The sequence below is a fragment of the Ornithorhynchus anatinus genome, chromosome 17, assembly GCF_004115215.2.
Source record: "Ornithorhynchus anatinus isolate Pmale09 chromosome 17, mOrnAna1.pri.v4, whole genome shotgun sequence".
Classification (NCBI taxonomy): Eukaryota; Metazoa; Chordata; class Mammalia; order Monotremata; family Ornithorhynchidae; genus Ornithorhynchus; species Ornithorhynchus anatinus.
In genome coordinates, this window is record NC_041744.1 from 14,497,268 (window position 1) to 14,514,093 (window position 16,826).

General features: G+C 49.7%; 1 protein-coding gene across 8 annotated transcripts in view; it reads right to left on the reverse strand.

The window, feature by feature from the left end:
- Window positions 1-16,826, reverse strand: part of ACACA (acetyl-CoA carboxylase alpha) — a 258,984-nt gene that overhangs the window by 89,309 nt on the left and 152,849 nt on the right. For all 8 annotated transcript variants that reach the window (XM_029082675.2, XM_029082678.2, XM_029082676.2 and 5 more), the window contains one exon: window positions 15,752-15,898. In XM_029082675.2, coding sequence (XP_028938508.1) covers window positions 15,752-15,898 — 147 coding nt within the window. The remainder of the gene's footprint in view (window positions 1-15,751; window positions 15,899-16,826) is intronic.

Genomic DNA, 16,826 nt, shown 5'->3' on the forward strand with positions numbered 1-16,826 from the left:
TTAATGAGACAAGTACCGTCCCGAGACCGTGTCGATGGAAACCGATTTAGACTTAAAGCCTTCTTCAGTACAACGGCGCCGCGTGGTCTTTGAAAAGGAAATCAAAGGAGAACAGACTAGTCTTGCGTGACCCTCTCGAGGAGAAGACTGCAGAAGTACAAGCGGGATAAATGTTTCAAAATAAATGACATCGCTACAGTCAGGAGGAACTTGCGAGGATGCCATCGGTAGCCATAGAAAGGGGATTTCTGGAAGCAAGATTTTTAGCCTGAGAGTCCAGATTTCCATCTTTTCCAAGCAGATCTGGGACACTTCTGTACTTGATAATGTGAACAGTTTTCAAGAATAGCTGCACAAAGTCCCCGTAACCTCATGGAGCTCACGGTCAAAGAGTCATTTAGGCAGATGAAGAAACTGAGGTGCAGAGGAGGCCGGTGACCCGTCCAAGGTCACCCAGCAGACAACTGACGGAGCCGGGCCCCTCGACTCCCGATCCCGTGCCATTCCAACTACCCAAAAAACTTCAATACGAGAGGAGGAGATGGAAACGATCAAGAAATAACTTAAAAGGCTGAATTATTATCCTACAGACTTGAGGAATTCTTGGGCTCTGCCTCAGCATGGACAATTTCTTTCTTTCTGTTAAAAAAAAAAGAAATGCTACAATACTGATCTGACAGAAGTGTAACTATGTGTTACCTTTGATAAACATTTATAAAACATGGATGTGTCTTTCTGAAAAAATAATAGGGACTGCTTGAATATCATTCTGGCCCATTGGTAAAATACACATTTCTTACCTTTTTAAGTCAATATTTGAACAACAGACGAGAATACTGCCTATCGGACAAATGCGTATTTAGAGCAATTCCTCATACATTAAACACATGTTCTAAAAACAAAAGCTTCTATTTACCTAAAGCCTTTTGTCCTGAAGAGTACTAATGAACTTTACAAACAGACATGCATAAATGATCACCTCCATCTGCATAAGCATAAACAGCAGGCAATTTCAGTCACCCTCCAAGTTTACCTCACCCTGACAGCCCTAAGGAAAGAAAACAAGGCATCAACAGCTTCTCTCGTAAAGAAGCAGCGCGGTCTAGTGGACCGAGCCCGGCCCTGGGAGTCGGAAGGACCCGGCTTCGAATCCCGGCTCTGCCACTTGTCTGCTCTGTGACCTTGGGCAAGTCACTTCACTTCCCGGCGCCTCAGTTACCTCATCTGTAAAAGGGGGATTTGACACGGGGAACTCCACGTGGGACACGGACTGTGTCCACCCTTGATTAGCTTGGATCTACCCCAGTGCTTAGAACGGTGCCTGGCACATAGGAAGCACTTAACCGGAGAAGCGGCGTGGCTCAATGGAAAGAGCCCGGGCTTGGGAGTCAGAGGTCATGGGTTCGAATCCCGGCTCCGCCACTTGGCCGCTGTGTGACTGTGGGCAAGTCACTTAACTTCTCTGGGCCTCGGTTACCTCCTCTGTAAAATGGGGATTAACCGTGAGCCTCACGCGGGGCAGCCCGATGACCCTGTATCTACCCCGGCGCTCAGAACAGCGCTCGGCACATAGTAAGCGCTTAACAAATACCAACATTATTATTAACAAATACCTCTAAAAAACAACAACAAAAACCAGCTAGTAATGAAGGCAAGTAGGACCAACGATGAATGAAGAGGGGCTTTCGCTCTGGGAAAAGTGACTGTTCTCCTAAAGTCCGGGAGCTCTGTGGCTGCTTCAAATTCGGTGTTTTTGAATTCCGTCCTGCTTGATATGAACAAATCGGCAATAGGCAAAATTGAGTTTTAAACCCGAAGCGCTTTCAAATGCAAAGAATTCCTTTTTTTTTTTTTTTTTCTCAGTCAGGTGCAGAAAGCAAGGTTGGAAGAGTCATCGGGCTCCAGGGATAAAAATGTAGGTTAGTCAAGTTTCCCGCTTCCCTTATTAGGTAAAAGAGTGTCATAATATTCTGTAAAATGGTTCAAAACACTCCAACTAAAAATAGTGTTGTCTCAGAGGGTTGGGTCATTACGGCAGACTAGCAGCTTTTTTAATTAGGGCACCGAGAGTTTTTTTTCATCCAATTTACTATAGATAGATACATCTATATTGTATATACACAGTGGGAATACTTTAGTAAAAACGGAGTGCTATAAAAATATACGTGCCAATGTCAAAAATGATTGGCCGCCCTTTCATTTCACTATGGCTCAGGCTATTCTTCTTAGTAGAACAAAAAAACAGAGGGTCCTCCATGCAGACCCCTGCAAAAAAACCCCACGGGTTCCGGTTAGGAAGGATATTTTTATGCTACTCTCTCTTCCTTTTCTCTTCAAGGGTGGAACGCTCGGACGGTGAAGCTTACGGGCTGGCGTGCACCACCTAAAATAACCCCGTCGGGAAAGGTGAGCCGTGTCATGGGGGAATCAGGTGGCGACGAGGGTAGAACATCTCTCTCCGTGCAATATACATTTATTATCGGCTGAACAACGGCAGTTTGGGAACATTTTTACTGTCCACCATGTGATCCCCACAACAAACACGTACGCGCAAGAGAGGAGGGAAAGGGGAGGAGAGAGAGCAGTCTTATTTAACTGTTTTTATGTTGGGAAGATGATTTGTGCGCCGGTATTTCCATAAGAAGTGGGACCATTATTTTCCTGTAGAAACACATTTGGTTTGAAAAGTATCACCGGACAAGACGTGAAAATCAAACCGAATGAATTATTCACAACCTCCGATCAGAGGTGATCATTATTTTTGATGCTCCAAACAGTGATTAGGATTCTGCACTGAGATGTCATTTTCTCGCTGAGTAACACCAGCAATACAGAACGGCATTACATATCTATCTATATACATTTCTCCCCCCAGGAAGACCTTGGCTTAATGGTACTGTAACAGATACTAAAAACATGATAATATTAACATTTGTTTCCATGGTGCCCATAAATGTCATTAGTCTGATATACAACGTCAACATTAATCACGACCCCAAATTAACGCCAAAGTTCAGCTCAACATTAATTGGGTTGTCAATGAAAACGGTAATGCCCACCTACCCAGACACGCCCACCCATCGCAATGTTGCTGGGGCCACAGCCAAATCATCGCTAATGACAATCTTGACGACGAAACCTGAGGGACTGTGGGGAAGTTCTGCTTCTTAGAAGAGCGGCATCGGGAGCAGGAAGCAGACCGGAACTCTCGCGGGTTCTGTTTTCCCTCTCAAGTTTGGAGGAACCGCTCTTGAGAATCTGTTCTTTGTGCTCCCACTACGGCCAGCCTGCCACTGAAAGTTTGGCAGGCGAAGTGTGTTGTCTTCTATATTCGAGATGTACAAATTTGGTTGTGGCCTTTCTGCAAAATCATCAATGGCTAATTGGTTTTTCACTGGGCCACCTCAATATTACTCCTACACTGAAGGGAACCAGTGGACTGCATAAAGAGCTCCTTTTTAGCACAAAGCTTTCCTTTTTGGGGTTTTTTTTTTTTTTTTTTTTTGCATCTAGAAAGGATTTTAGTGCAGGGGTTTTGATCATATACCAGCAAGGATATAATTACCTTAGTAATATCAATGTATTAAGGTCTCTTATTGCGCATTTCAAACAGCACTCTTCACAAAAAACATAAAGTACAGAGATGTACCTACCACTTTCCTCAAAGCGAAGCTTAAAATCATAAGGCACAGCGCAAATCGACTTAATTTTGCCATCCGGAGGAACCATGTAAGAGAAAACTGCATTGTCTCTCCATATTATATTATCTGCTGGATATCATGTTCCATTGCCTAGTGTTGTGTGATCACATAACGGAGCTCAAAACAATTTTCTTAACAGCTGAAAAACTCTTTTCTTATGCTTGGATAACTCAAAAATGGCTGAAAAGGCTCCTCTCAACCATTCCCAAAAGAGATAAAAGGGAAGGAAAAACACAATCACCCAGAATACGAAGGATTTTAACCCCCAAATTGGGGGAAGAGCTGTTATTTTGCCACCCATAAGCACTGGTCTTAAAGCGACCCCTTCGTTTGAAGGGGAGGTAAAAAACAAAACAAAACAAAACAAAGGATGTGCTCTCTGACATACGGGGCTGTTCTGCTCCTGGGGTGAGCTCACTTCCAAGCCACTGTGATGTGTACAAGAAATCCCAACACACTGGTTACTGCTGTACTTTGCAACTGAAAATATTTTTGATACATATATATATATATATACACATATAGGGCACGTGGCATTATCGATAGACAATTTTGAACATTTCCTGGAACATCTCTACTTCCCTCTTCCCTGAAAAATTTGCCACTCTAGGTCAAGGCCAGTAGAGCCTGACCAAGAATCCACCTCGGCCCAGAAATAAATTTTTTGGAAATTGTCATAAGGAACTGGAAAGGATTATTTAGACTGGAGGAGCTATTTTTCTCCGCGATTTTTAATGTTCGTACTACGTGCCCTTGTCCCTGGACAGGAAATAATTTAATTTATACCGAGATTACCTAGAGCAGGGCAATAGTTCTTGGGCTAAAATGTACGAGAAGTGGATCGACCAAGTTAATTAGCTGAAGTGAACCCGAAGGAACCGTTGGAGTTCCTATAAGAGTCTCTCATTAGTTGAATCTGGCAGCTATGGACTCCACCTCACCTTCCGGAGTCATCGTGGAGAAGCGGGGCGGCCTATCGGGTAGAGCACGGGCCTGGGAGGCAGAGGGACCTAGGTTCCAATCCAGACTCCGCCATTTGTCTGCTCTGTGACCCTGGGCAAGTCACCTCACTTCTCTGGACTTTGGTTCCCCCGTCTGTCAAATGGGGATTAAGACTGTGTCCTCTGCGGGACGGGGACTGTGTCCAACCTGATTTGCTTGCATCAATCCCAGCGCTTAGTGCAGTGCCTGGCACAGAGTAAGTGCTTAATAAATACCACTGTTATTATTATCTGTCGCCATCCCAGGGGCCAGTCGGTTAAGAAGTTGGAGTTAAAATGGCTCGCTACACAGGGTGCCATGTGGAATCCAATTTTAGGCCCAGGAGAGAAAAATCCCCGGGGGCCAGGAGATGCATAAAGTGAGACTGACCAGTTAGCAACTGGCAAACTGGTGGGAAGTCGAAAGGTAAGGTCACTCAGCACTCAGGGATGTCCCAGAATACTGAACATCCTCTGGGCCTCAGGTAGAAGGCCAAGGGTTTTAAGTGATCCAGAACAAAGGACTGGTAGAAAACAGACTGACTGGGAAGTCCCAACTCTTGGCTATTACCAAATTGTTCTAAAATTATATAGGAGAGCCTGAACGTCGTGGCTCGACCACGAAAAATTAGTTGTATTTTTGTAGCCTTTATAGTGTGTAGAGCACTGTACTTAGTGAGACGTACAGTCCACGTAACGGACACGTATTCTCTAGGGCTTGATCACTCGAGACGTACACGGATCCTTTTTTTAGTACTGCTTGGAGGATCTACTGGTCTTTATGAAATTTCAACGCTTATGTTTCTCTCATAAGTGCGAGGCCGTTAACAGTCAACAAACTAGTATCTGGGAAAGGAGTGACAGAATCATTCACGATGTTGGATTTCTATAATAAGGGCGGGCGGTCACCGAAAGTGTTAAAACTATTTCATAAAGAACAACACTTCACTGCGGAATTAAGACTCTTTCCTGGCATTTCAGGAGATGCTGCCTTTGTTCACCAAAGAACTGGGCACTCGGAACGCGTTCCTCTCCTCAAAACACACTACTGGTTCTCTATTTCTCTTCCCATCAAGAGAAACTGGATTGCTGAATTCTAAGCTCTCCACCAGCTAGCTGTCCCTTTCCTTTCTCTTTTCCCACTCCATTCCAGCTTGCACTCTTCACAAACTGCCCTCTCGGCTCTCTAGACCGTAAGCTCACTGGGGGCGGGGGGGGGGGGGGGGGGGGGCGGGGGGGGTCTACCAACTCTGCTGTATCGTCCTCGCCCAAGCCATTAGTACGGCGCTCTGCGCAAGGAACACGTTCAGTATAAGACGAGGATCGGCTTCCCTTTGTCTCGACGCTCCAACTCACCGTGTACACCCTTCCCACTGCGTGGACCTCCCTCCTCCTTTAATTCTACCACATAGTGTCCCGCCCGACCTAAAGCAGCACCTCCACCAGGAGCCATTTCCCCAGCTAATCCCCACAGCTCTGATCTGGTCATCCCATCAACCGCCCATCCGTCAATCAATCGACGGTATCTGCTGAGTGGTTACTATGGGCGGAGCACCGTACTAAATGCTTGGGAGAGGACCACACACAAAGCAATCTCGGACGCAAGCCCTGTCCTCGGGAACCGGACAGACGTAACACTTAACATCCTATTCGTTCCCCTTAGAATTCACTTATCCTTTCATTTTAGGTTATGTGCTATTACCGACCCTAGCTACGATTTTTTGTTCCCACTCAATGCGTTCTAGCCGTCCCCCGTTAGATAATAAACGTCTAGCGCTCAGGCACAATTCTTCCAAGTTAACCGCAGGCTGCCGAGTGTTTAGTACAGTGATCTGCACCCAGAAGGCATCTGGCATTTATTTAGTATATGACATTATACGGGGTTTGATGGCGTCTCCCTTTTCCTCTGGGTCCCGAAAGCACTCTCTTTCTTGTGTCAGCCTCGTCTCCTCAATGCTAAATTAGCCACTTTCACCCACCCTCTCTCCCCAGAAGGTCTCTCACCTGAAAACCTAACCTTTCGACCTGTGTCACGGACCGCACCCCGAAAGAAAACTCACTCTTCTGGGGGCTGGATGCATAGGCACAAGCAGTTTCTTCGGTCGCTGGGGCAAGTCCAGACCACCGCGACTCAGATTATCGAAAGAACTTTCCCTAATTCCTAATCGCGCTCCAGCCGAGACATCGACTAAAAGCACTCGTTATGGCAGGGGAGGCTGTAGGACAATAGTTTACCATTCCACAGATTACATTCCCATACTTGGAAAAATCACAAATAGTAATCAGTTCCCTTTGATTTTAATATCAGAGGGAAGGTTCCATCTTTCATTCAACCGTATCTATTGACCGCTTACTGGGTGCAGAGCATTGTACTAAGCGCTTGCCTATTTGTGAACTCTGGGTCTCCCGATCACCGAGGTCCATACCTCAGCTCCTGTTCTAAGGGCAGCGACTCATAATAATGCTGGCATTTGTTAAGCGCTTACTACGCGCAGAGCACCGTTCTAAGCGCTGGGGGAGACACAGGGGAATCGGGTTGTCCCACGTGGGGCTCCCAGTCTTCATCCCCGTTTTACAGATGAGGTAACGGAGGCACAGAGAAGTGACTTGCCCGCAGTCGCACGGCTGACAAGTGGCGGAGCCGGGATTCGAACTCATGACCTCGGACTCCAAAGCCCGCGCGCTCTTTCCACTGAGCCACGCCGCCTCTCGTGAAGCGTTAGCCTCATGAAGAGACTCCCGGCCACATCTGTGAAACCTTTCCTATTATGCCAGGTTCTGTACTCAGCGCTGGGGTAGACACAAGCCCATCAAGGTTGGACACAGTCCCTGTCCCATATTGGGGCTCAGAGTCTTAATCCCCATTTTGCAGATACGGTAACCGAGGGACAGAGGAAGTGCAGTGACTTGCCCAAGGGCACACGGCAGGCAAATGGCGGAGTCGGGATTGGAACCCAAGTCCTTCTGGCTCCCTGGCCCGTGCTCTATCCGCTAGGCCGCACCGCCGATGTCTAAGTGTAGGTAACATCCTGGGGGATGAAGAAGTGGGTGAACTGAGGCTGGGGAAAGGGAGACCAGCCATTGTAGTTCCAGGAAAAATGCACAGACAGACTCATCAATTTATCCAGCTTCCTACTCATTTGTAACTCCTCTTCCTAGCCTTTCTTTATATTTTTTTTGGGTCCTGAAACTCTCCCAAGTGGCGATTTCTGAGCGAGAGCCTAACAAAAATAATCTAGAGATGAGAATAATAATGTTGGTATCTGTTAAGCGCTTACTACGTGCAGAGCACTGTTCTAAGCGCTGGGGCAGGCACGGGGGAATCGGGTCGTCCCACGTGGGGCTCACGGTCTTAATCCCCATTTTACAGAGGAGGGAACTGAGGCCCGGAGAAGTGAAGTGACTTGCCCACAGTCACACAGCTGACAAGGGGCAGAGCGGGGATTCGAACTCATGACCTCTGACTCCAACAAACCGATGGGAACGAACTTTTCTGGGAAACCTGTTTCTACAATGGCTAAATGATTTGCATCCCGTTGGGACAACGAGGCCCCGGAACTGAAATCCTGAACGTTCCCATTTAGTGATGATGATGATGATGATCATCATCATAATAATGTTGGTATCTGTTAAGCGCTTACTATGTGCACAGCACTGTTCTAAGCGCTGGGGTAGACGCAGGGGAATCGGGTCGCCCCACGTGGGGCTCACGGTCTTAATCCCCATTTTACAGAGGAGGGAACTGAGGCACAGAGAAGTGAAGTGACTTGCCCACAGTCACACCGCTGACGAGTGGCAGAGCTGGGATTTGAACCCATGTGCCAAGCACTGTCTTAAGCGCCGGAGCGGATACAAGGTAATCAGGTTTTCTCCGGGGGAGGGCTCACAGTTTGAATCCCCATTTTACAGACGAGTAACTGAGGCACAGACAAGTCAAGCGGCCCGTCACACAGCTTACGAGCGGCAGAGCCCGGATCGGGACCCACGTCTCCTGACTCCCAAGCCCGTGCTCTTTCCACTCGGCCATGCTGCTTCCCCATGTCTTAACGCTAGGAGAGAAGCAGCGTGGCTCAGTGGAAAGAGCCCGGGCTTTGGAGTCAGAGGTCATGAGTTCAAATCCCGGCTCCGCCACTTGCCAGCTGTGTGACTGTGGGCAAGTCGCTTCACTTCTCTGTAAAATGGGGATGAAGTCTGTGAGCCCCACGTGGGACAACCTGATTCCCCTGTGTCTACCCCAGCGCTCAGAACAGTGCTCGGCACATAGTAAGCGCTTAATAAATAAATACCAACATTAAGGCAACGAGAGAATAAGAAGAGGCTCGAGATTAAGTCAAGTTTGTTTTACGCAGTTACTTCTCCTCTTGGGAATCAGAAGTCGTGAGCTGGAATCCCGGCGCCGCCGCTGGCCAGCTGTGCGACTCCGGGCGAGTCACTTAACTTCTCTGTGCCTCAGTTACCTCATCTGTACAGTTAAGACCCTGAGCCCCACGCGGGACCCCCCGATCACCTTGTATCTAACCCTGCGCTTAGAAGAGTGCTTGGCACATAGTATGTGCTTAACAAAAACCATAATCAGCATAGAGAAGCAGCGTGGCTCGGTGGAAGGGGGCCCGGCTTGGGAGTGGCAGCTCGTGGGTTCGAATCCCGGCTCTGCCACCCGGCAGCTGTGTGACTGTGGGCGAGTCACTTCACTTCTCGGTGCCTCAGTGACCTCGTCTGGAAAACGGGGATTAACTGAGCGCCTCAGGCGGGACAACCGGATGGCCCTGGGTCTCCCCCAGCGCTCAGAACAGTGCCCTGCACATAGTAAGCGCTTAACAAACGCCAACGTTATCACTCTCGTGAAAGGAGGTGCCTCAAAGGCAATTCGGGTGTCTGTCTGAATGTGAAGGAAAAACTGTGACATCTAGTGTCCTCGGGAAAAAATGACAGTCCTCATCACGCAGCATATTGTCACTACCAGGGGAAGAGGAGAGTTGCCAAATCAGTTCGGGGACACATTTGCCGTAGACGGGTTTTTAAGGAAAAGCGTATCTATATGCAAATGTAAGGGACGACATCTTTCCCGACTATCAGGAAAACCTAGGCGCGCAGAATCTCACTGGGTCCTCGTCGCCCTTCCGCCTGACGGCGAACCGGTTCCAAATCCTTGGCACCTGCTCCCAGCCCTCCATTTCACCTTCCCCCGGCGCGGGACGGACATCGGTCGGTTCTCGGGGCTCAGCTGGAGGCAAGGAACGGAGCCTCGCTCGAAAGACCCGGAGGGGCGGGCTCCAACTGGAAAGCGGGGACTCCCGATTCCGAGTCGTTGAGAAACTGTGCTGGTCCGGAAAGCAGGCAAGGTGACCGGCCTTCTCTGCAAGGCTCTCGCCGGGAGCCGCGGAGGTGAAAATGTCTCAAGTTAAATGATGATGTCGGTATTCGGTAAGCGCTCACTACGTGCCAAGCACTGTTCTAAGCGCCGGGGTAGATACAAGGTCGTCGGATTACCCCACGCGGGGCTCACAGTCTTCATCCCCATTTTACAGACGAGGTAACTGAGGCGCAGGGAAGTTAAGTGACTTGCCCAAGCTCACACAGCTGACAAGCGGCGGAGCCGGGATCGGAACCCGTGACCTCCGACTCCCGGGCCCGGGCTTTTTCCACTTAGCCACGGCGCTGAAGCGAGAGGGAGATACGTTCCCTCCTCCTCGGTAACCTCCGACGACGTGCGAGTTGGCTATTCTTGGCCGGGAACCCTCTGCTCGGCCTGAGCCCTTCAGTAACACCACTGAGCCAGACGAATGGAATTCACGCAATGAACTGGGCACGGAAACTCCGATTATCCCCGACCTGCAATTACAGCTTTCGCTGAACAATGAAAACAACTGGGGTAGACCAAGAACAGAATGAGGATGATTCCGCCATATCTATAGAGATTCTGCAATAAAGAAGAGCTGCCGGTTTGCTACCTTTCTTCGGGATCCGGACTAAATGGCGCCCATCCGTCTAGCTGTGTATTTACATACCACGCCCATCGCCACAGCCCCATGGCAGCTGCAAATGAAATCACGGTTTAGTCTGGCCTCCAATCATATTCCCCTCCATTTTCATCTTTACATGAAACCATTAAAAAAAAAAAAAAAAAAATACAGCGCCCGGGACGACTCATCTTTGGAGCTGTTAGAAGGCAGCGCGGGTCGTGGCCCCGGTTTTCATTTATTCTACTCGCTTCTCCCGCTCGCTTTAAACGTGTACCAAGGACTGAGCTACTCAAATTGGACGGTGAGAAAAATTTGCTCTCCTGTCCCTTTCGTAGTCACGCCTTCTCTCGGGCGGGTGGGTCAGGAGAGAAGACGGAAGAAAGTACGGCGCTCCTCTAGGACCCAACTTGGGTCCGGCATTTCAAAATGCAGGTCACATCTTTCCTCAAACAGCCGATATTTCTCCTCAGAGGGTAAACAAGGTGCCAAAACTGCAATGGAACTGAACTGCACCATCTCTCTCCTTACAGTCCTAGTGGACAAGGCAGGGCCAGCTAACCAGGACTCCAATCAGGAGCCACTGGCCAGATAACGACGTGTCTGTTCGTTGTTAGGATCGGGGTCACTCGCCCAAGCGCTTAGCACAGTGCTTTGCTCACAGGAAGCGCTCAATAAATATGATCGAATAAGTCGCCGGCCTCCCATCCAAGGCAAGGCACCTTAATCCGACCGGTCGGACAACCCTACACCCCGTATCCTGGAGCTAACGCTAAGGCATTCAGAATTACAAATACGATTATTCAGCTTCTAGGCGGCGGCCCTGCATTTACACCGCGCTCTGCCTTTAGAAAACAACGTGTGTCTCACTTGAACGATCTTATTACTTTTTTTGTTTTGTTTTGTTTTTTTAAACGCTTTTTCTCTTGCAGCTCCGTTCAAGTTGTCGTTCCTCCGGCTCCGAAAGTGGATTAGGACAGGTTGGCCTCTGGGCACCATCCACCGGCTCCCTCCCCTCACCTTCCTATCTCTCGGCATCGTTCCGGGGGTGACAAGCGGGGCTCCCGGCTAACTTGTCACCCCAGCCCGGGCGCGGGAGGCGGGGATTAAACGGCGAAGGCCGAAAGTCCCCTGGCTCGGCACGAGGGAATACCTCCTCCTGACACCTCGTCGCCGCCCCGGTCACCAGCTGTCCCTCAGCCCCCTGACTGCTGAAACCCCTTCCTCGGATTGATCGACCTCTCGACGGACGGCTCCCGTTGTGCGTGTGGGCTATTGGTAACAGAGTCTGATGCTAACCCCCCCAAATCTAATTCCCACACTGCTGCGTCCAGGGGAAGCTAATCTGAGGGAGTCCACTGACGAGAGTTCTCCTGGCCTGGAGAAAGATCGGGCTGCCAGCGTTCCATCCATTTCTCTCTGCTCTAGCTGAAGCGCTCCGAGAAAGGAAGACAGGACTGAGACTCCGGGCTAGTGAGGCACTGAAAATTTGCAAAACAACAAACCGACATAAAAATCAGCAAGGAATGGGAACAAAGGGGCAGAGGGAGGTAGGTAGGAAGGAGGGAGCCACCTCAAGATCAACAAAGAACACTTCACCAAAATCTTTATGCAGAAAGGATCTGAAAGAAGCCAAAAAGCAGCACGGCCTAGCGGAAGGAGTCCGGGCTTTGGAAGCAGAGGACCTGGGTTTTAATTCTGGCTCCGCCACCTGTCTGTTGTGTGACCCCGGGCAAGTCACTTCACTTCCCGGTGCTTCACTTACCTCACCTGCATAATGGCGATTAAGACCGTGAGCCCCAAGGTGGGCCGCGGACTCTGTCCAACCTGATTAACCTGGATCCGCTCCAGCACTCAGTAGCGTGCCCGGCATACAGTAAGTGCTTCGACAAACGTGACTAAATGGAAGCGCTTGCCGGGTATCTCGGAAGAGTGTTTCGTCACAAACGTAGACCAGAGGGGAACATGTGGACCACTGGTTCCTTCCAGAACGGATGTAATTTATTTGTTTACATTAATGCGGGTGTCCCCCACGCCCCAGACTGTAAGCTCGTTGCGGGCAGGGAACGTGTCGGTTTGTTATTACATTGTACTCTCCCGAGCGCGTGCTTGCTGGGTAACTCAGAAGAGTGTTTCATCACAGATGTAGACAGAGGGGGACACGTGGACCACTGGTCCCTTCAGGAGCGGATGCAATTTATTTATATTAGTGCGGGTGTCCCCCACGCCCCAGACTGTAAGCTCGTTGTGGGCAGGGAATGTGTGGGTTTGTTATTATATTGTACTCTCCCTAGCGCTCAGAACAGTGCACTGAACACATTAAGTGATCGATAAGCACGACCATTAGGGGACCGACCTCTTCTTTTAAAAGCAAGCTATTTCCGTTTCTAGACCGTTTATGCTCAGTAGTTAAAGGGTTAAAAAAAAACCTTAATTTTTTTTTTTTTTATCCTTCTTTTTTTTTCCCTTGTCATCTTTGGGTACAGAGTCCCTTATAATAAGACTATTTGTATTCATACTGGCAGAGTAAACACTACATGTTCATGCCCAGGCAGCTCTGTGCTTGTAATTTCAGCAAGAACAGAGCTCCGTCCCTCTGGGACTCGGCTATTCCCCCAGCCTCCATCCGCTCAAATACAGAATGAGAGAGGAGAGAGAGATCACGGCAAGAGGGCTCGCCTGACACCGCAGCCGGCTTTTTCTTGGCCAAAAATTTCATTTTGTGTTTTAATTACATTAGTTAAAGCAGTTCTGCCTCTTGGCCCAGTCTTCATTAGAACACCTTCCATTCCTGAAAAATGCCGCTGCTCGGTGAGACGGAATTCAACTCCGACACAAAGAAGCGTTTCTCCCCTGCATCGAGGGGGGTGCGAGTGTGTGTGTGTGTGCGCGCGCGCGTAGGGGAGAGCTCACTGAGCAGATATTACAGGGGAACCAACCTCTCTGATTCAACTTCGTAGATGTGTATGGTCGGCGGGGGGCAGGCGAGGGTAAGAGGAAGGGGTGGGAAGGCAGGTGTGTACGAGTGCACACATGTGCAGGTTTGTCAAAATTGTCTTCCTTCTTGCCCTTCTGCCTCTCTGATCCAAGTGCCAGTCAAGGGCCCTCTTGCAAAACTGAATCTCTCCCTGTGGTTGGACTTTTGTATTCACCTGCACTCTCGATAACCTCACGACACATTTGACACTGGGGAAGATGCCCTATAAGCCCAACATTTCTCTTGTTTGCCGAAGACACATTTTTAGTGTGAGGACGGGATCTCAGCACGGAGAAGCGGGGCGGGGTGGGCCTGGGAGTCGGAGGTCATGGGTTCCGATCTGGGCTCCGCCACGTGTCTGCTGTGTGACCTTGGCCTCGTCACTTCGGTGCTCTGGGCCTCATTTACCTCATCTGTAAAATGGGAATTAAGAGTGTGAGCCCCGTGTGGGACAGGGACTGTGTCCAACCTGACTGCCTTGGATCGACCCCAGAATTCAGAAGAGTGTTTCGCACATAGTAAGCACTTAACGAGTACCATAATTATCGTCGTTATTATTATTATTTAAGGAGCAAAAGACTCCCTCTGAAAAGAAGAGGCTCGCCTGTGGCCGCTCTCAGCAACTGGGGTCACTGCCTGAAGCCCAAGTGGAATGTTTGAGTTACTTTCCTCAATGTTCCCTTAGAAAATGTGTCTGTCCTGACTGAATTGTACCTATCCTAGTGTTTAGAGCAGTGCTTGGCACACGGTGAGCTCTTACCAAACATCACAGTTATTCTTCATGTCTACCAACTTTGTTATACTGTAACTCACACACGCTGGGCAGCAGCGGCACGGGAGAGAGCCGACGGCGGAGACGGGAGTTTACTGCGTGGAAGGCGACAGCGGTCACCCGCTTCCGTATATTTCCCAAGAAAGGTCTTACGGATACACTACCGGAACGACCGCGCACGACGAGCGGGGCGACCAGGGAGAGATGCGTCCGAGGCGACGCTAAGGGTCGGGGACGACTCGACGGCGTAACACAAGATTCTTCCAAATGCTCGGTACGGCGCTCTGCGAACAGTACGTGCTCAAGTAATACATCTGATTGGCTGATTCTGCAGCGCTTATTTCAGGATATCTCAATTCCGGAATGTGCCTGTGGACTGGGGAGAGGAACTGGAAAGTTGGGGAATATGCCCTTGGGTGCCGATGGAAGGACTCCTTCACTTAAGATTCAACTTCGTAGATGTGTATGGTTGGCGGGGGGGGGCAGGCGAGGGTAAGAGGAAGGGGTGTCCTGATTTTCCGGGTAGCATCAGACCTAATTCACTCACCAATGCCCACCACAGTGTAGGACCGAATGAGCAGAACAAGAGAGGAAAATTATTATTATTAATCATATTTACTGAGCACTTACTGCGTGCAAAGCACTGTACTAAGCACTTGGGAGAGTTCAATTCAACGTCAAACGCACTCCCGGCCCACAGCGGGCTCACCTTCTTCAATCGGGCCAGCCCATTATGGGTATGACTACTGAACATCCAATGATGAGCAAACATATCAACCGCGATAAAACCAACACGCCACCTCTGAAGTGTTTTACAGAAACAACAATTCAACATTCCCGTCCCAGTCTCCCAGCCCGCACACTTGGCTCCTCTAGCGCCGACTCTCTCGCTGTGCCTCCATCTCGTCTATCTCACCGCCGGTCCCTCGCCCGCGTTCTGCCTCTGGCCCGGAACGTCCTCCCTCCTCCAATCTGACAATTACCGTCCCCTTCTTCAGAGCCTTACTGAAGGCCCATCTCCTCCAAGAGGCCTTCCCTGACTAAGATCTCCCACGCCCTTCTTCATCGCCGGGACTGGTTCCTGTTGTTCATTCCACCCCTCCCAGCCCAACAGCACTTACGTACATATATGTGAATTTATTTAATGTCTCTCCCCCGCTTCTTAGACCGTAAGCTCTTATGAGCGGGAGATGTGCCCGTTTATTGTCGGATTGTGCTCTGCACACAGTAAGCGCTCACTAAATACAACCGAATGAACGAATAATGAAAACTCTCTGAGGAACCCTCTTTGGGGGGATGGTTTGGAGGTCCAGGGGGGATATGACAGGGAAGGAGAAAGAAGGCGAACGCCAAAGACTTGCCTCATTTCCTCCTGGAAGCCTGTTCATATGTACTAGCTGACCTTGATCGTCCAACACCAGTTCGGTATACGTCAGTATGTCGGAAGGTAGGGGCGGTGAGGGCAGGAATGCCTGAGCGGCCATGGACTCCCAGAGTTTAAGCAGCGACTGCAGGAGAAAGAGAGCAGGGCGCTTCAATCTTCAGGCAATGAAATATCCAACGGTTCTAATGCCTTCTGGACCCAGCAAACACACAGCACCGTCGGAAGCTTCTCATTACCCTCCCCTCTCCGGGAGAGGAGACGGGACTCCGTCTTCCAGCTTTCACCCTGTGTGCGGTCAGTGCCGCTTCTCCGGCTTTTCAGGCGGAGGACTCGGGACCTGCCCCAACCCTGCAAGGTGTCCGGCGAGCGGACGACACGTCAGTAAGGAGGCGAGGGATTTTGCCGCCTCCCAGGCGAACGCATTTGAGCGGCCAGCCGGGCCCCTCTCCTGCTCAAGGGAAAACGCTCCGCCATGGTACCCCCTGAAGGGGCGGTCAAGGTGATATTGCCACCTGATGTTTAGCTAACAGGGGCGGGGGACTATGGGGGCGTGGCGGGGGTGCTGCATTCTTCCAATGTCACTCCAATTTTTACATACAAATAAAAAATAAATAAATCCATCCTAATTCACGGGCGCTCGTTTCTCCAGAGGGATGGAGCCCATACCCATGAATAAATCTAAACCCAAGTCTGTGAAGGTGGAAATGACACCATACGGTTTGCCATTTCCTAGTCTCTTCTCCATCACCTCCCTTTATAAAGAGGTAGATCTATAAAGACCTGAGAGACGCATCTACCCGCGGGGCCTGTTGCCCAGTTATGGATTTGTAAATACGAACCTCAGGATTGCCTCTGGGTTATTTACAGGGATACAGAGAGGCTCTAATTGAAATTCAAATGACAGGCCGAGTTTTCAAGAATTCACTTTTGAGGCTCGGGCAAAGCTCAGATCTCACGGATTCGTTACGGGGCAAATATTTTCTTCCCGAAACTTTGCAAGCTGCATTTCCCTATAGCGGTGGCCACATCTCCTGGAATTGCTTGCCTCTGGG